This window comes from Cavia porcellus, unplaced genomic scaffold (assembly GCF_034190915.1).
Source record: "Cavia porcellus strain 051 isolate PalLab524CR breed Dunkin Hartley unplaced genomic scaffold, mCavPor4.1 scaffold_14, whole genome shotgun sequence".
Taxonomy (NCBI): Eukaryota; Metazoa; Chordata; class Mammalia; order Rodentia; family Caviidae; genus Cavia; species Cavia porcellus.
Window position 1 is genome coordinate 3,445,783 of NW_026947497.1, and position 19,819 is coordinate 3,465,601.

Here is a 19,819-nt window from a genome sequence, read left to right on the forward strand (position 1 = left end):
GCCCACCGCCCCCACCAGCTGTCATCAGCAGGGTATAGAATGACTGCCTCAAAGTCACAGTCAAGGGAGCATGACTGTCCCTGCTGTGGTGAAGCTCAGAGTGCGGCAGGAACTTGAGATGAGTGAGGGGCGCTCTGACTCCAGCCCCACAGCCCTGGTGTTGGGTGTCGCTGCAGCAGCCTGTCCCGTGCAGACACCACCGGGCTTCCCAGCTCACTGGTTCCAGATCATGCGGTCACCCTGGTGACCTTGAGAAATGCCTTCTCCTTGCCAGGGTCCTCTTTCAGCAGTTCCTGTGTTTCCATCTAGCACACATAAGCACTAGAAAGTTCTGTGTCACTTTGTCACTCTCATTTAATGCCTGCTTTTCATGCTTCTGGCACTGTGTTCGCCTCTGCAGAGAGGATTCCGTTTCCGTTACGTGTGTGAAGGCCCCTCCCACGGTGGGCTTCCGGGCGCATCCAGTGAGAAGAACAAGAAGTCCTACCCGCAGGTCAAAGTAAGTCTGGGGTCTCCTCCCGCAGGGGCCCATGAAACTTGATTTGCTAAATGCCAAATCACAGACTGCTTGGAATGATTCCGGTTTGCCTTTGCTCCTAAAGTAAAGGATTCACAAGATGGTTATAATTTTCAAATGGAAATCTTGTCACAGCAATAGAAGGAACAAGTTTTGTAAACTGTTAACATTTCCAATTGAGTAGAAATGTTTTCAAGATCAGCTAAGAAACATTTCCTGTTTCTCAGTCGTGCTCAGCAGTAAACCCTCGAACTTTAAAAACATTTTGAAACAAGCGCCTTGTTTTGGCTGCAGAGGGATCAGTGAATAGGACTGATGATGACTGCGGGGGGCTTAGGTCGTGTGCCATTCAGGATCACGAATTCAGATCCAGACAGTGCAGCAGGCTGTGCACACTTCTGAGCCTCAGTGTCCTGCTGGCACAATGCAGAGGCGGCAGCTTAGCAGGGTCTTTTGGAGATTCCGTGAGGATGCTTCCATGAGCTCTCGGGGACCCCAGGGACCCCAGCCTGCACAAATGTGCGTGACCACACTGTGCCTCCTTGAGCTGAACCACTGGGCACACCTGTGCTTCTGCAGCTGCTCTCGTCTGCTGTTGGACTGAGAACGGCTTTCTCTAAGTTAGGTGAGGCTTTGCTGTCAGCATTTGGTTGTGGTTTCCCACGAAAGCCATTTCACCATCACAATGTAGTTGTTCCAAGTAACCCAAAGCAGGGGCCAAAGAGCCATCAACACTGCACACCCCAATCGTGGAACTTGCTTTGGGCTCCTGACTTGGTAGCCGTTGGTGTAAGCTGGTGCTCAGCAGGTCCGGCCCTCAGCAAAACTGACGGAAGAAAATGGTTCCTTGATTTTGCCAGGCTTGCATTGTTTCTTCTCCTTCCTCACAGTCCAAGGTCTTTTCTAATACTTATCCTTGTCTTAAAACAAAGGAAAAAAGTACTATTCTGTCATTGTTTACTTTTGAATGAAAAATAACCATAGTATTAGTCCTATGAGCCATATTTTCAGTTAAGGCTTTCAGTTATAGTTGTGTAATGAAGAACATTTTCCCTATTAAAGGTAATTAGATAGGTAAATGCAATGTCTTTAGCCCACAGAAGCAGAACCTATGGATGGATGGATGGATGGATGGGTGGATGGATGGGTGGATGGATGGGTGGATGGGTGGGTGGATGGATGGATGGATGGGTGGATGGATGGATGGGTGGGTGGATGGATGGATGGGTGGATAGGTGGATGGAAGGATAGGTGGGTGGGTAGATAGGTACATGGATAGATGGATTTGTGGGAATGGATGGGTGGGTGGGTGGAATGGGGTGGTGAGTAGATGGATGGGTTGGTGGATAAATGGATAGATGAATGTGTGTGTGGATGTGTGAACAGATGGATGTCAGGAGCTGGCTGGCATAATTATAGAGGTAAATCCCACAGCAGGCCATACCCAGAGGTACTGGTAACGTGGCTTATTCTAAGTCCAGAAGCCTTGGAACAAAGAGAGAATAGTGTAACTCTCAGCTATAAGACTGAAGGCTTAAGGATCCAGGGGTGGGTGGGCATGATAAGATTGCTAGTGTCTGTTCAAGGGTCCAAAGGCTGCAGAGCCCAGGGCTCTGACCTCCTCTTCTAGGAGAGGTGACCTGGCTCCAGGAAAGAGGGAGGAAAGATGTCTCTCTCTGCTGTGCTGCTCTTTCTGGACCTCCACTGATGGAATTGCCATCACTGACACATCCAGAAGCAGCGCCTGCCAGCACACTAGGTACCCTATCCAACCAAGTTGACACCTAAAATTAACCATCGCAACAAGGTCCTGGCTTTCAGCTGTGGATTAGGAATCAGGAATACCAATAAGGGGGGGGGATTAGTGCTCACAGAAAGTCGGTCATTTGCCAAGTACTGCCAGATACTGTGTGCACATCATCTCTTTTAATATTCATAACAACCCTGCAGGTCAAAGGTACAGTGCCTGTGAGGAAACTGAGCCACAGAGAGGAATAACTGGCCTTTCTCATGGGACTTTTTGTCCTTTAGCACCCTGGCACTCAGGATCCTCTCTGTAGAGCCTGTGTGGTGAGATTCTGTTGGGGCCAGGGGGCCAGGAACAGGACTGGGGCTGTAGTAAGATAAGGCATGGAGAATTCTGGAAGATAAGAGAAGGGAGCTCAGGACAGAGCAGCAGGTCCGGGCATCAGATCCACGCACCCCTGTGAGAAGGGTCGTTGCAGGCTGTGCCTCACCAGCATTGATGCTGATTCCAGCTACTGAAGAGCTGACCTGGGAGGCGCTGCAGTGTAGCTCAGTGTCCAGCGCTTGGCTGGTGAGCTGGAGGCCCTGGATTCCATCCTCAGCTCCGAGAAAGAAAAAAAAACAATCAAAATCTGATTGTTCCAGGGCTCTGTGGCTCGGCACCAGTTCTTCATACTTAAGAACACATGACATTGTTGTGGTAAACGGATTCACTCACAAAAATCTGCATCCGCTCAAGCTCCGTCTTTGTTGTACCTCCCAAAGCCATGTTGCTGCCCCGCAGTCCCGAAAGAACTTAGAAACAAAGTTGCCTGGGTGTCAGCTGTTGTTGACAAATCATGTCTATATCAAGGCATTTCGTGCTCAGTGGGAAATTTATAAAGCTCTAATAATAAAGTGAGACCAGATATACACGTTCGGGATTGGCTGTTTTTGAGCCTCAGCTGGAGCAGCAGCATCTCTGCATTCTCACTTGCTGGCTGAGTGTATATTTATTACAGTGCTACCCAGTTAAAAAGACGAGGAAGAACTTAGAGAACTTCCCCACCCTGACCTTGAGAAGCCGCCCATACCCCTGGCCGAGGTTCACTGAGGAGTTTAAGTGGCTCTGCTGTTTCTACCATTTAATGGACACAGTGCTACTCTGGAGACTGTTCACAGAGAGATGAGACAGGGAGGTAATGAGGGGTTACAAAAGCTTTTTTTCTGGAGCCCTTCTTCCAGAGTCCCTGTAACAGTGACAGAGTCCCGTGGGTGACCAATCATTTGACAGATGATTTTAAATCCCTTTCCTCTGACACTTGAGCATTGAAAAGGGATGTTCTCAGCATTTTTCTTACGAGGAGAGCCTTGGCACCAGTGGTTGTCTTTGTTACGGACTCAGAGAACTGGGTAGAGTAGCCATGGGGCCTGAATTAGTATCTCTCAAGCTAATGCTATGGTTGTTGGGGGCCAGACTCTTCATTGTGAGGGCTCCTGGGTGCATGATGGGATATTTAGCAGTGAACAAAAGTGTCACTGTCCGACATCTCCCGGTGGGGATCATCCTAGCTTAAGAACCACTGATGTAGGGTCAGGGATATAGCTCAGTGGCAAGGTGCCTGCCTGACACGCGTGAGGTTGTGAGTTTGATTCCTGGTACCAAAAGAAAGAAAAAAAGCTGGCATAGACACAAGCCTGAATCAATTTCACTGTGCACCATTGCATCCTTTTCCAAAGTCAGATCGTGTAAATCACATGGAATTGTCCACATTTGTATATGACCCAATAAACATGCAGGTCTTTTATTTTTAAGACAATGAGCATAGTATTGACACTGAATAATTTCTCCTAGAATCTCTTAATTAGTTTATGTGGACAATAAGGAGAAAGAAAGGAGGAGAATCATGTATCTTAGACACTCCGTATGTGGAAGTTCTGTGACCAGTAGGAGCTGTCGCAGAGTAGGTAGGAGGGTGGATCCGGGGACTGGGCAGTGAGCACCCTCAGAGGACACTGTCACGTGCAGGGAGAGTCAGGAGACACCCGTGCCCACCCTGAAATCTGTCCCTGCAGCGGTCATGTGTTCCAGGGAGAACCTCGCTTCCGCGCCCTGCTGCGATCCACAGTCAGCAAGTGTGCTTTTCAGGCTCGAAGGGGCGGCGCTGTGGATGCTGTCTTTCCTCACCTACAGCCCCCCCCCCCCCCCCGCACTTCTGCTCTCCCTTCCCACTCTGCTGTCCCATAGAGGCCCAGAGGCCCAGTGGTCCCTGCACTGTGGTAGTCAGGGCAGAAGCTAGCCTGAAGGGTTGGGGCTGGCAGGGGATGAGGGCTGTAGAACGTGAGCTCGCTTCGTGGGACTTGTAGACTTACAGTCCCCTGAGGACTCCCGCTGGTTGTCCACGTGAATCATGGAAGGCTGACTGAGCCCCTGCATCTCCTGCTGGGGTTGTGTCCTGTTGCTGGCCAGCAGGGAGCAGGTGAGGGTGCACATCTCTCACCTGGTGGAGGTTGCTTCTGGAACCCAGGCTGCCGTCCCCAGCGCAGTTCTGTGAGTCTCTGTCATGGAGCCAAGAAGAGAGAATCCCATTTAGTTTTCTGATCTTTTGCTGTGTGTCCCATCTTTTCTGCTAACATTTAAAATTATAAAATAGTTCAGACACACAGAAAGTCTGCATACTGACTCTCACATACATTGAAGAGACGTGGACATTTCACATTTTACATGGTTGCAGCTAAAGCACCCCTGCCGTGGACTCTGTTTCTATAAGGAAACTGCTGTCTGAGCTCTGTCTTTCTTGCCTTTATGTCCGTGCTTACGCTGCTCACACGTACGCATTCATAAACTCTGGGATTCTCAAGGCCATTCCAGCTTCACTCAGCACTTTGATTACATAGTGTGGCTCCTTTTCAAGCTCCATGAGGGGTTGTTAAAAATTAACCTGGCCTCGCTTTGACCCTATGGGTCCCTCTTGACTATGTGAATAAAAATAGGTTTGCCCACAGTGTAGTGGGTGCTGCCTCTTGGAGCAAAATAATAATGCTCAGGAGAAAATTGAGAGTCAGTTTGCAGACTGGCCTCTGTGCTGCCCTATTTTAAGGCAAGTTTTCCTGTTGCTAAATGGTTTATCTCCACCGCCCCGGCCCAAGAAGCTCCCCCAGAGCCTGCTGGGTTCTGGCTTCCGGGGTCCTGGCAGGAGCGCAGAGCTGCAGGCCCAGTGTGCCCCTGCCTGTCGGTGACTCAGCAGGGAGTGCCCGGGAAGCTCCCGTAAGCTTATTCCCGAAAGCTGGGCAAGAAGATTTTTAATCTGTCTGCTTTCCTCTTTGTGAAGGTGGAGGAGGCCCGAACCAGCCGCACGGACCTCGGGTACTGGTTCCTCCTTCCCTTGGGCCTCCTGCGTGGCGGTTGCTGGACCCTTCTACCCACAAATCAACAGCGGCCACTTTGCTTCCCAAATGCCAGGAGCTTGCTGTTAGTATTGCTATTTTCTCTTCTGGTATTTTGTAAATATTGTAAATATCAAAAGCAGGGGAATTGAAACAAAACTAGGACAAGCATAACTAATTTTTTAAAGTTAACTATTTTTAATCTGTGTTTTCTGAAAGCGCGTCAGACTGTTTGCACTGAGGAAAAGGCTTATTTGAAACCCGAATACCACCAGCCCAAAAGCTGACCAAGACGTGAAGTTTCTTGGTGCTTCTCATTTAGGAATCCTGCATGTTAAATTTCTGTCAAGGTCAGTAGGGGCTGGCAGCTCTGCATCGGCACCAGAAGCTGTCGCACACAGGGCCCCATGTGACCAGCCTTGCCCGTATGGACCTGTCTCATGCAGGTTTCCTGTGCCACGGCCACAGCTGGGTGCTCATTTTGAATAATTTAGTCTGAGTCAGCTACTGATGGCCCAACGGGAAGATCTCCAATAATCAGTCCACCAGGCATCAGTGTCTTTTTAGTTGACACTAATTAATTAGACTCCTCTGCCCCCGTCCTGTCCGAAGCTCACTGGGCAGTGTGTTCCTAAGAGGAAGCAGCCAGGGTTCCGGGACACCCATAGAGCCGCTTCTGTGTGGAGCAAGGCGTTGTGGCCAGGGGCCCATGGACCCCTGAGTGCATGAACTTCAGCCCTCGCCCAGGGCTTTGGATTCCTGAGCTGATTCACCAGGCTTGGTGTGTGTTTTTCTGGGAGACCATGTGGGACTTGGTCAGATTCTCAGCGTGGTTAGGAATGTGTGCTGCAGGGTACACATCACTTTGGCTTTCTGACAGCAGCTAATTAAAAAACTGGTCTCTGATGTCTTCTTAACATTTCCCCCTTTTTCTTCTTGCATTTTTAAAATTTTCCATTTGTATTTTTGCATTTTCCCCTCCAGTTTATGTGAGTTGGAATGTTTCAGGTTGCCCAAGATGTGTCAGAAAAGCCAGCTGGTGGAAGACAGTGAGGATTTAGCACTGGTGATGGAGAAGGGGGGCAGGCCTCTCTGCTTCCCCCAGTTCCTGATTGAGTGGGGCTGGGAGGAAGGGTCCCTTTGTTAGCAGGTCAGGTTCTGTGTCAGGTTTGGCTCTGGCTGTCCACGCACATCCCCACCCTACCATGGAAAACTGAGCTGGACTTCTGTCTAATTTTCTTTTTCAATTTTTGCATTGGGCTCCTGGAACAAACTATTACCTTGTGCAGTGTTTGTAAAATGGCCTTTGAAAGCAAAGTCAAAAAGCTGCTCAGCCAGGGAAATGGGTAGCCCAGCCACTGCTAGGGAACATGACAAACACAGCTACCGCCTCCTCAGAGTTGAGAGTCCTCAGTTGTTTTTCTCGGTGCTGGCTTGGTGACCTGGCAGCTTGTGGCCTGGCTATTCTGTTTTCCTTTCCTGCATTTCCCTGGAGCTGTGTTGCTGTTGGTATCATTGCTCAATCCAAGCAGTCTTCAACTGTCCCCTGAGCCCATGGTGTCCAGCTCAGTGTCGGACCCATCCTATCATACAGTGCTCACTCTCCTCAGTCAGGTACAGTGAATGCAGGGACCTGGGGATCTGCAGTGTCCACCTCTGTCCCCGCCTCCACCACCATGCAGGCCTGGAACTGACACCACAAGCTTCCTTCAGCCTTGGGCAACCCACCTGCCAAGTGGCTCCTAGATCACTGCCTTCCCAGTCTAGGTCGTCTGCCCCCTGGGTCCCTGTTCCCCAACCCCTGCAGCCAGCAGAGTGATTATCAGAGTGCTTTAACTGTGCTCAGGGCTAGGGAGGGGGTTAGGGTTAAGCATCACAATAACCTGCATTTTGGAAGGGAGAAAATGCCGCTTTCTGAATCCCACAGCCCTGGAGGACAGAGCTATAGACGCTGGCCCAGGCCATACTGCGATATCATCATAGAATACAATTAATTAGCATGGTAGAGGAGACCTGTCTCTACTTGTGGGGCTCTTTAAATCTGTGGTTCTGAATCATGGTGTGCATAAGAATCACCCAAAAACATTCTAACCGCAGAGACACCTGGGTGCCATGCACAGGCCAAGTCCTACACATAGCCAAGCCATACAGAATTCTATGGTGATTTGAAGGACGTCCTCTCACATAAGGACAGTGCCTTACAGCAGCTGATCCAATACAGAAATCCAGGTACAGCTATGGAATCGAATGTTTTGCTTTTTTTTTTCTTTTTTGTCTTTTTTTAGACGAGGTCTCGCTGTGCAGTTCAGGCTGGCTTGAGCTCACTTTGCAGCCCAGGCTGGTCTCGAACTCTCAGTGATCCTCCTGCCTCAGCCTCCCGAGTGCTGGGATTACAGGCGTGAGCCACTATGCCCGGCTCTTGTTGCCATTTTTTAAAAAGCACAATGATAAGAACTCTGTCTGGTATGGAAACTGCTTGTAACCTAATACGAAGAAAAGGCCAGGACTCTAAATTGTTTATCTTATTCTCTTTTTATAAAGCCTCAAATGCATCAAGCAAGTGGTACTTTAGCAGTATTTGCCCATGAACTAAACTAGATGGGTGGACACTAAGCCCGTACCTTGGGCAGCAGGACCCCGGGCTGAGGGGGATATGTGAGGCAGACGAGCAGCGCCAGCCGCCAGCCCATTTTAGTGGAAGGTAAGAGGTAGTGAAGACACAGAGCAACATGCACTGCTTTCCTTGTGAATTCTGTGGGAGCCAGTGCCGCGTGGATCCTGAACCGTGCTATGCATAAAAACCTCTGAAAGATTCCAGGGGTTGATTGTGCTCATCTCCAGACAGGCAGAAGGGATAACTCTGCCACTGCCGAATACGTAGAACAAAAATACCGCACCTAAACTGTGGCCCGCCTTTTGTCTCTGGTACAGTGGCATGTAGGAGAAAGGTTGAAGGTTCTCAGGCACCAGAAGGCAGAGAGCGGTTTGGAGCTGGGGTGGCTCTGTGGTCATGGTGCACGAGCCTTGGGGTCCATCCTCAGCACTGCTAAAATAAAAGGGAAGATTTGGAGGAAATATGATAGGATAGGGCTGGACGTGAGGCCACAGGCACCCTGGAAACACTCGCTGACCCAGCTTCTTGAGAAGCTTGTTTTTTCTTGGTTTTTGACAACTTTTCAGGGACAGGTGTGGCCTCGGGCACTGCAGTCTGAAGCACAGCGTCCGCTCAGGTCACCTGTTGTGGCGTGGCAGCCCCTGCTCGCTGCACCCTCATGCAGAGCGAGAAGGAAGGTGTTGCTGGTCACAGCCCAGGCTCTGCTCTTGAGAATCAGGCTCAGCTCTTCCAGGTTTACAGGCTTGGAGTTCAGATTTGCACACTCTCTGTAGTCCAGAGAACTGAAGTCTAAGTGTTGCCAGGAAGCAGCTGCAGATTGCGGTGCCCTCCAGCCAGGATGGAGCAAAAGGCGCAGTTCACACAGCGTGAGCCCTGACCCCAGGTCGGCTGTGTCCTCTGCTAAACAAAGGGAGCAGAAATGCACCCCAGATTCTCCAGATAACTGTCTGGTTGTTTGCTGTGTGAAGACAAAATAAGTTTGCTTATGCTAGAGAAATGAAATGTAGGCTTGAAAACAGGCTGGGGAGAAAAAAAAGAAAACAAAGTCAAGCTTTTAAAAATTAAACCTATAATCATGGAAAGGATTTAACTCAGTGAATTAAAAGCAAGCTGGTATACAGTGGGAAAAATGTGCATTAAATGGCAAAGTGGGTGGGAGGAAACTTCCCAGAACATAGTGCGGAGACACAGGAACAGAGGCTGTACAAAAGTGGCGACAGGTGTCGTGGGGCACGGGGACCTCAAGAGCTCAGCAGCAGATCTCAGTCTGTTCCTGGGTGGCTTGTGGGCCACACTTCAGGACTTAAAGCATTGGCTCTGAAGTCCCCTGGTCCAGACTGGGCACAACTTTGCTTCTTAGTGGTGCTGGTCATCAGCCATTAAATAACTTGTTGGGCCTCAGCAACCCCAGCTGCAAAATCGGCTCACAGAACCTGCTTCCTAGAGTGCGTGTATAACGTGAACTGCTCAGCTCCTGGCACACGGCGAGCACCTAGAAATGAGAGCTGCTCGCTTCCCCATATCCAAACACTATCACCGATGCTGAGAGGCAGCTTTGTTGGCTGGTTTGCAGATTCACGGAACTACACAAAAGTTTCACCAGTTCACTAGTGTGTTTCTAGCACAGTCCCCCTAACTGACTGGTGATACCGTGTCCTTCCTTTTACCTGGGGCGGGTAGGTGGGAAACAGAAACCAAATATGATACCAAAAATTTGCTTTTAGAAGTAACACAGGCTGTCTTGGGAAAGTCTTGGGAGGCCAGAAGGGAATTTATAAGTTCTTGCTTGATTCCTTAACTCTGTGCTCACATGGCTGTGCACAAGTATCTGTCAGTGGCCTGGGGTTGCTATAGCAGATCACTGTGGCACCATCCTTTAAAGCCAAAGAATGTGTTGGTTCTGGAGGGTCAGCATCCACAGTCCCTCTGGAGCCCCCACTCCTTCTGGAGACGCAGGGAGGACCCCTCTTTGCCCTGTCTAGCTTCTCATGGTCACCCAACCCTTGTGTTCTTAGGCGCTTGGCCAAAATACTTGGTGCCTGCCTCTGTCCTCACATAGCTGTGTTCGCTCCATCTCTGCGTCCCCACCTCCCTCGCCTTTCTCTCATAAAGACACCAGGCAAGTCATTGTTAGTCCTTCCTAACCCAGGATGACCTCATCTTGAGTAATTCCATCCACAGACAGTTCGTATCCAAATCAGACTGAGTTCTGAGCCTCCTTCCGAGTGGGTGTGAGTTTGGGGGGAGAGGGTGCTGTCCAACCCACTCCAAGACTGCACTGGCACTGAGGTAGACCAGTAGTCCTGAGGGTATGGGGCAGTCCCTCATCAGCCCCATGATGCATTTGAGTTTGTGGAGTTCCCCTGCGAATCATCTTTATGTATTTAGGAAGTAGTAGAAAACCCTTCAAGTTGAAGGGGTTTGCAATGTTGCCAGTGTTTTGAATACCTGAAGAAAGAGAAAAGCCTATCTATTTTCTCACTGACTAATGAAGGATGTGCTGTCAGACATCTAGCTTCTCAGGAGATACATACATACCCAAGAACACCCTGATCTGCAGCATCAGCCCATTTCCCTGGCATCTTCAAGTCCAAGCTACTAATATGGAGTCAACTCATTTGCAAAATCCCAGAAAATTTAACCATCATCACTTGAGAGCCGCTCAAGCCATTTCCAATATACACTGCAAGATTTTGTGGAGACAGCAGATCACACATAGTATATTGGCCAAGAGCAAGTAGATCAAGAGAAGACAGCTTGCTTGCTGCTCCCTGTGAGCACCAGGACTGCAGGATCTGGTGACCTCACCAAGCTGCTCACCTCCAGCAGCTAAAGCAAGTGTGTCTTCAGAGGTGCAGGGGGAGGCTGGGCTGAGAGCAAAAGCCAGGTCTTACTTCTGGGGGAGAGGGGAGCTTCAGCAAGTGGTTTCACTTCTTCCAATCTTGTTTTTCTTGCTTGTAAGATGAAAATAAAAACATCTACCTTTCAGGAACCAGATGAAGATAGGTGAAGTAATTTACATAACAGTCCCTGGCATCTGACACAAGACGATTGGATTCCTAATGATCAACGCCTTTAATAGCATTATTGGTGCCATGGGGAGACATTTTTGTCTGTTGTTTGCTGCTCTCTTTCCAGCCCCTGGGTACCAGTGAGGGTACGAAGGGGGCCAGCAGTGCTTTATGTAGTGAAGGAAAGGTCAGTACAAAAAGCTGCGAGTACCATTCCCATTGGGTCACTTCAAAAAAACCACTAAGGACTAGTTTATAAAATTTATTTACAAATATCAACTGCATGTAACGCAAATTCAAGTAATGCAAAGACATTTAATGAAAAGTAGGTTTCCTCTGCCCAAGATACCTGTTTTCCCAGAGAGACGCATTGTTAGCAATTTCAGGAGTTGGTTTCTAAAATACCCTTGGATTTACAAGGTTAGGGTGTGTGTGTGTGTGTGTGTGTGTGTGTGTTTACACATCCACGTGTGTATGAACATAAACCCCAGAGCACACTCATGCATACACACAAGGTTCTATTCACCCTCACTCCCCGCTTGCTCTTTTTACCTAGTGACTTTCGCATATCCTTTTGCACCCCTGGACCTCAAGGAAGGTGGCACTGCCGTGTGATTAACAGCAGACCCACCCTGGGGATCGTGGCTCACCTATCCTGGGAATAGTGGATCAACCCAGCTCTTGCTGTTGTTTGGGGTGCGACCCTGGGGCAGTTGGTTAACTTCTCTGTCCCTCTGTAAAGCTTGATCAAGCAGTGCTGTCCCCACAGTGTCGCTGGAAGATGAAGTGGGCTAGGGTTGTGCGAAGCAGTGCTGCCCCATGGACTGTGCAGTGTCTCATCGCTGCTGCGGTTGTGTGGACTCTTCCAGCCCCTGCAGCTGCCTCCTTCCTGTCCCCCGTCCAAGGCACACTTGGAAGCCCATCTGGGTGCCACCACTTGATGCCAGCCACACGCTTAACCAAGGTCTTAGTAACGCTTGACCTGCGGGCATGAGCTGCCCTACGTGTGCCTGCCTTTCCGTGTTCTTGGCTTTCCTGAGCTGCTGTCCTTTACTCCATGTATTTCCTGATGCTTCTCGCTGTCTGGCCTAATGGCCCCATTCACCCCGGACACAGGGTGACCTGTGGCGTCCACTCAGCAGACTGTGATGCCTCACAGGTCTCTGTCACCGTGAGTGACACTGTCTCGCTGGCCTCACTGGGGTGCCATCTCCTCTTCCCTGGACTTTGAGGTCTTGCCTGTGGGGAGAGGTGTGGCGAATACCTGACAATCCCGCTAGATTCCTCTTCTTCGTTGTGTGTTAGTCATTGCCCCCCAAGTCAGACGATGCCTGATTATAACATCAGGAAGTATGCTGTACCCCCCGACCCTCAAGAGTCCTCACTGTGTCTCGGTGCTGTGTGATCTTTACACACCCGGCAGGGGAGATCTTACTTCCCCAGGTGTTACTGTGGGACAGGCAGGATGAGAACCTGACCTCCTTACTGCCTCCCTCTCCTGGCTGTGGGTGTGGCTGTGGGTGTGGCTGTGGGTGTGCACAGGTGTGCACACGTGTGCATGTGTAAGTGTGTGTGTGCATACTCATGCCCTGGATCCTGGATTCTTTTCTCCAGCCCAGACTCCCATTGTGGCACTATGGGGCATGGAATAATGCCCAGCAGAGTCCCAGTCCTGCCAGCTCCTCTCAGCAGCTTCCCCTTCTCAGAAAAACTCTTGGTGTCACCTTGACCTGTGCTCCTCTCAAGCCCCGCGTGACCCACACGTCACTGTCAACTTCAGAGCCTGCACAGCCGCATGACTTCCTGCCCTCTGCCAGGCACACCTTCATCCGCAGCCCCCTGCCCCAGTGCTTATCACAGCTGAAAATCCTTTTCTGATCAATCACTAACTGATGATACGCTTGTGATTTTTCTACTTCTGTCATTCTTTATACTTGTTGATACTTTTCTTTCTTTAAAAAAAAATATAATTCCCATGATTTTTTTAGTGTAGATTGAGCCGTGCTGACCTGAAAATCCAAAGTCTAAAATACCCCCAAAGCTGAAACTTTTTGAGTGACATGGGTTTCAGATTTCCAAGCATTTCAGATTTAAGATTCATGGATAACAGATCTTGCCTGATTCCAAAATCCAGGGACTCTGAAACACTGCTGGTCCCAGGCATCTCAGATAAAGGAAGCCACAGACCCTTGGTCATCATTCGTGATGCTGGGACAGACTTGACACTGGCCAGTGGGCGGGCGTCTCCCACACTGGCTATCACTTCCCTGGGGCCTGGGCACAGCCCTTTTCCACCACCTTCTTATTTCTGAAAGCAGGGGACACCCTAGCACACAGCGCTGTCTCGGGCTGGATGCATCCATCCCTCTCTACTCTCCTTCCAGCAGAAGTTGTTAGAGAAAAGCCGGCACACGGACACTGCATCCAAACCTCTAATTCCGGTGCAGCCCTCAGGGCTCATGGTGGCCTCTCGCATCCTCTGCCTCGATCTCTTCTCCCAGATCCAAGGCCCTCTGCCTAGAGACTTGTTTTCTCCATCCTGAAATACAGTCAGGATGAAGAGAAATGGTGTCATCTGAGAATCTCTGTACCGTTATCATCTCTCACTACAAACTTATCAGATAGAACTGGAAGCTTCTCGGTGGTTCCCTAGTCACAGGCGTCCTGGGGCACTCGGCCAGAACAGTGTCTCCTTGGGTCTGATTTGTCTTGTGTGTTGCCAGGAGGCTATAGAGTTAGGCTCTGTAGTGTAGGAATTTTCCCATCCCGCCTGATTTAATTTTTATTTGTTGACAGCAGCCTTTGCCAGTTCCACAAAATCTGTGTGAGATTGAGCTGTTACAAATCATTAGAAAGCCAAGCTGTTTTTGCTGCTTTTTAAAATGCAATTATGAAAACCACAGGGATCCATGGAGCTATGATTTAAAGCTCTCTGCAGCCTGGCCCCGGGGACCCCAAAGGGTAGACCCCAGAGTCTTGCTCCTCCTCTTCCTCTTCCTCTGCCTCCTCTTCCTTCTCTTCCTCCTCTTCCTCCTCTTCCTCCTTCTCCCTGGCCCTGCCAGGCATGAGGCTGGGCTCTGAGTGCACACATGGGACCGCCCCTCCCTGTCCCAGGCCACATAGAACATCAAGAAGCAGATGCCTGTGAGATGGTGTTAGGGGTTTCCTGGAATCCCTGGGGGACAGTGGGGCACATGTATGCATGTGTGTGTGCACCTGTGTGTGTCAAAGGGCTGAAGCAAGGAGACGCACTGTGGCTGGCACTGGGACACCAAGGAAATTTACCAGAGCTCAACCCCTCCTGGAGGAGACCAGGCATCCGCACACTGCAGGGGCCTTGAGTGCTGGGACAGGAGGCACCACAGACCCTGTTTGGGATGACAAGGGTTAACTGGCGTCAACCAAAAGGCTGTTTCCAGGGATGAGCCCCGGGGATTTTTCCATAACATTTAAATACATTGGCTCCAGCCTCCCTGGAGCCCTTTAAGGTTCTTATCGAATTCCTGAGTGACAGGAAGCGGTAGATAACAGCTCATTTCAATTCACATTACTCTTGAAAAGCTGGGGCCAGGAGCCAGGTCCTAAGCAGCAAAAAGCTACATGCATCCAGACAGAGAAAAAATCGGGCTCAGGACCAGGTGGGAGGGAGAGGATTTAGCAGCCACGCCTGCAGAAAGAGGCAGAAGTTCCAGTTAGACCTGAGCCAACCAGGCCCTGGGTCTGCCAAGCCTGGAAGCCCTCTGGGCTGCATTAACAGAGGTACAGTGTGTAACACTGAGGAGGTGCTGAGCTTTCGCCCACAGCAGGAGGCACACGCCCTGCCAGGCCCGAGGGGGGCAGCAGGGAACCAGCTTGCATGAGCTCAAAGTGGGATCCCCAAGGCTTTACTCTGCTCCACTGCAGAGCAGCCTCCAAGCGGAGGAGGGCCGTGCGTCCTCGCATAGGAGCACAGCTGTCACGGGAAAGGTGTGCCGGGCCGGTCTGTTGCAGGAGAGAGAGGAAGGCATGTGTGGAGCCAACAGAGTCAGGGTCGCCCGGGCTGGGACAGGGTGACGAGGTAACAGGGCACGACCCTAGCTCTGGGACAACCCTTTGGAATTAGCAAGTCCCACCTCTCTTTCTGTTTACGCCTTTAGGAAAGATTTTTTCCTCAACAAATCAGGACCTTCTAACAAGGGCTGATCAATAGAAGGTTACAGGACGGACACAATTTTCCAACAAACTCGAAAGTCACGGAAGGCGGCCGCAGCCAGCAGGCTCTTCCACCTGAGGCTGGTTCTCTCCATCCAGGCTGAGCGGCACAGAGCTGCGCCATGACAGCATTTTCAGAGCAGTTTAAGCTGCTCAGACGCCTGCCTGACGTTGCCCTAGAAACAGCACCAACGCTGGGGTCCCCCCATGGCCTCCTCCCCGCATGCAAACGGCGCAGGTCTCTGGTTAACCTCAGTCTGACACATAGCCTGGGCGTCTTCTCTTTTGTCGTATTTGTGTGTGGGGGTGTAAGGTGACCAATAAAGCAGCACGAAGAAATCAGACAGAGAAAATTTCCCAGTTCTGCTCAGGAGTAATTCTGGTGTAGCAGGGGTTTTCCACAGGAAGTGACAGCAGCAGCGCTCGGGGCGCTGGCCGGGTGTACTTTCCTCCCGAGGGAAGGGACAGCCTGCTGTCCGCCCAGGTGGCCCCCAGCTCCCTGCCGCGGGTCAGTGAATCCTGACTGCTTCTGTAACCTGTGGCTTCTGTGACAGCAACAGAAGGGGTTTCTAAGGAAAAGCAGTACATCGTAAGGGCGGTGATACACTTCTGAGAAATCAGTCATGTTTAATCTCGAATTGATTTGGGGATCACAAAGTCAGAGATATGCTTAATTATTTCAGATGAGGTCTGGGTCAGAACACTGTCGAGAGACTTTAACACCATTTAAAAAGAATGTTAAAAAGGTGTCTGAATAATTGATGTCTTCAAAGAATAGTTGGAGACCAAAAGTATGTTGATTTTGAGCATTCTGTAATCATACTTACATGTATCTTAGTTCCTCTAATTTGTAAAAGTTACTTCTAGTGATTCTTAAAATACGTTTTGGTTGTCAGACATGGTGGCACAACCCCAGCACGGAGGAGGCTGAGGCAGAGGATCATGAGTGCTAGGCCAGCCTGGACTGCATAGTGAAAACTCATCTCAGACACACACGCACGCACACACAGTGCTTTAATTAAAATGAGTTTGCATCTCTGTTTCTGATGTACCCCAGAGAAGACTGCCCCCCAAAGCAGGCCTGCCGGATTCACTGCGAACAAGCAGTTCAAACATTCAGTCTCAGTTTTAATGACAACAGTAGAAATCTTTGCCTAACATAAAGGTTTTTCTCTGTCTCTAAATTTTGGTTTTCCACGCTATCAGAGGCCCCATTGGAACAGGTAATTTAAGTGTTGATTGTGTGTTTTCTTAATTCGTAATTGTGGTAAAATGCATTTAAAACCTTCACAAATATGTAATGAAATTTACCTGTCGGGTTCCTTCCAACTTGGAGATTTTGTGATTTTCGATTTCCGTTTTCTCCTTCTTTTCTTAATTTTTTCGTGTTGTTGTTGTTGCTGTTTGCGGTTTGAAGTAGTGGTCTTTGGGCCTCACCCTGTGTGTCTGATGCATGTGAGTGGGAATGAGGGACTGAGAGCTGAGGGCGTGTTTGAAATCCTCTAGGGATTCCCCCCAGCAAGGGTCACGAGGCTCTGAGGATGGGGAACTTGGGGGAGGTCAGAGCCGAGCCCTGACCAGCGCTCTGGCCATCAGCTGCTTGGACACTTAAAAGCAACCCAATGTTGTAATCTGAAACCTGTAGGCTTCAGGCCAGGCCTCTAGGCGAATAAAAAAGAAGTTAAAGTTTTTTGAAAAGGTAAACTGGGTGCACCACGCTGGAGATAAGAGATGCCTGCTACGGGTATGTTTGGTAAGACAGAGGATGTTCTCCCATTGCACCAAAATGGGAGATTCTGAACAGCCTCAAAATTTTACTTTTGAAGTATTGCAATTAAACCCAATTTATTCAGACTCTCCTGACACATTCCTAGTTTTTCCTCAAAACTGGACTCATACTTAAAGTGAAGCATGACTTTGTTTCAGCTAAAGTTTCTTGATTTATTTGAGGCGTGGTGGTGCACACCTGTATTCCCAGCAGTCAGAAGGCTGAGGCAGGAGGATTGCTTTGCTGGGACTTCAAGGCCAGTTTGGGCTATGTAATGAGTTCAAGACCAGCCTGGACTATGTAGGAAAACCCTGTCACAAAACAACAGTAACACACGCACACCCGCCAAAATCTTGATTTCACTCTGCAGATGTTGTCTAGTGCCCTGCTTTCCCAAGGAAGGGCCTTGGGAAGGATGGACCTCAGAAACTATTCCTCTCTGAGCAGCTAGCTGCAGCCTGAGGCGAGGTGTTCCTGATATTGCAGGAGCCAAAGATTTCGCAGTTTCATACAGTCATTGACTTCCTGTTCTCACCGCGGCTGGGAAGTTTGAGAAACTCCTTGGGACACCTGCTAATGACAGGAATCCAGGGTCCTCCTGCTGAGACAGCCTGGTGGCCTGCTGTTGGCATCTGCTCCTAACTGGAGCTGCCAGGGCTGTGCACCATCTTCTGCCCGCTCCTTCCTCGTCTGTCCACTGGAGCCAGGGTTTACCCATCATTATTCTCTTAACAAGCTCTCACGGTACTGGTTCGGCGAGTACCGCATCTGCACACAGGGTCAGAGGCACAGAACTAGTGGCTTTGTGCTTGGTGATCACTGAACAGTGGAACAAAGAGGCGTCCCTGTATCGGAAACAGCATCAGCGCGTGCTTTGCCCCTCTCCCCCATTATGGAACCTGTGGCTGCTATGTAGCAATCAGGGGCACTGTCTGAGTGAAAGAATAAAGGGGGTAATGGCCTACAGGGTCAGGTGGAGGGCCGTGCCTGGACTGACTGGGTGATTAGAGAAGGCCTGGGGCAGGGGGAGTCCCTGCCTGCGGGCTGGACATTTGAAGGCAGGAGAGACTGGAGAAAGCCAGGAGAAAACAGAAGCAGAAAAATCAGCAGCAGAGGCTGACAGAAATCTCTGAGGTTGAACGGCGCATGCGGGGGTGAAGAGCACGTGAAAGGGATGGGAGGGGACCAGGCTGGGACGATATGACAGGGACAAATCAGGCAAGAACTCAGACTGAACTTTGCAGGGAGGTGGGTTGGCACGGGCGTTTTCCTCTGGAGCTTGGACTCCAGCGCTGTGCTCTGGGCAGGCACTAAAGGGTGTACCCGGGCACCAGGAAGGACTGCAGCGATCCTCTGCAGACTGGCTGGGCTCAGAGCACCAGCTGAAGACAGAAAGGTGAGGAGGACGGGTGTGGTGACCCAGAAGGGACCGGTTGGTCAGCAGGAGTGGAGTGGGCTGGCTGGGCTCCAGAGGTGCGGGGTGTGTGACAAAGCAGGAAGCCTGCAAGCAGCTGGAAAGGTCAGATGTGCTCAGGGGTCCTTTCAGCAGGGGTCCACGTGGTGTAGATACTAATCCAGGATAGGCCCGAGTGTGCAGGTTGAGGATGGTGGATACCAGAGATGGCCCGAGACCTGACCTCGGGATGAGCCTGTCCTCGGGAAGGAGAACTGAGCTGGGGCGAGGGCAGCGTGGCACGGCATGGGGAGAGGGCTGGGGCGACAGTCGTAGGTCCTGTGTCGCCGTGTGGGGTGGGAATGAGAAGTGGCTGCTGAGCTTGGAAACATTGCATCAGTGTGACTTTTAGGTGCTTTTTAAAGTTTAAGCAGTGGGGATTTAGCTACCTTGTGAAAGGCGCCAGACATGGTTCACCTTGGTGATCTGAGGTTTCCTTGTGTGCTTAGGAGGCAAAAGAGAGCGAGGTTGGGGCAGATGTGTGTAGCGGCTCGGGACTATCTCCCTGGGTGACCGAAACTGGAGGATATTTTGGTTCTTTCTTCCCCGGTAGTGCGTGGCTGTGGGCTTCAATAAACGGTAACCTGGTAACCTTTACGGTTGTTGTCATCATCAGAGACCTCATTGTTTTTAGAATAAGGAAGAAGAGACAGCTGTCTGTAAAACAAGGAAAGAGAGCCGGGGTGGGGGGTATTCACAGAGGTCTGGAACAAGCCTTAGGGGTGAAGACAGAGTGGTTATTCCTGGAAAAGGGAACAGACTTACGATTCTCTGAAGAGGGAGGGGACACTTGTGCCTCCTGATAGCAGGAAAAGAGACCGAAGGGACCCACGGTGGACTCCACCTTCTCGTTAGAGCACCTGGTGGCCGCGGAGGGGCCAGGGATGAATGATTTGCTTCCTTGACTCCCTCAGCACCTGTGGAGGCTCAGTGTGTATTGTGTTCACGTTCTAAGATGGAGAATGGATCAGGAAGGTTAAGTGAGTCGCCCAGCGTGTCCTCACTGGGAATGGAGGACCCAGCGTCGGGACCACGCCTGTCCAGGTCCAGAGCCCACAGGCTCCTTTACTTTAAGATGTCAGGGATGGAGCTCTACGTCCCTCATGATGACCCCCTTAGCAGCTGTTACTGTCAGCGCAGTGATAGGCAATAA

General features: G+C 50.4%; 1 protein-coding gene across 4 annotated transcripts in view; it reads left to right on the plus strand.

Annotated features, from left to right (window-relative positions):
• The window catches only part of Nfkb1 (nuclear factor kappa B subunit 1), a 102,679-nt gene that overhangs the window by 31,555 nt on the left and 51,305 nt on the right, over positions 1–19,819 (plus strand). For all 4 annotated transcript variants that reach the window (XM_063260557.1, XM_003468027.5, XM_063260558.1 and 1 more), the window contains exon 5: positions 401–499. In XM_063260557.1, coding sequence (XP_063116627.1) covers positions 401–499 — 99 coding nt within the window. The remainder of the gene's footprint in view (positions 1–400; positions 500–19,819) is intronic.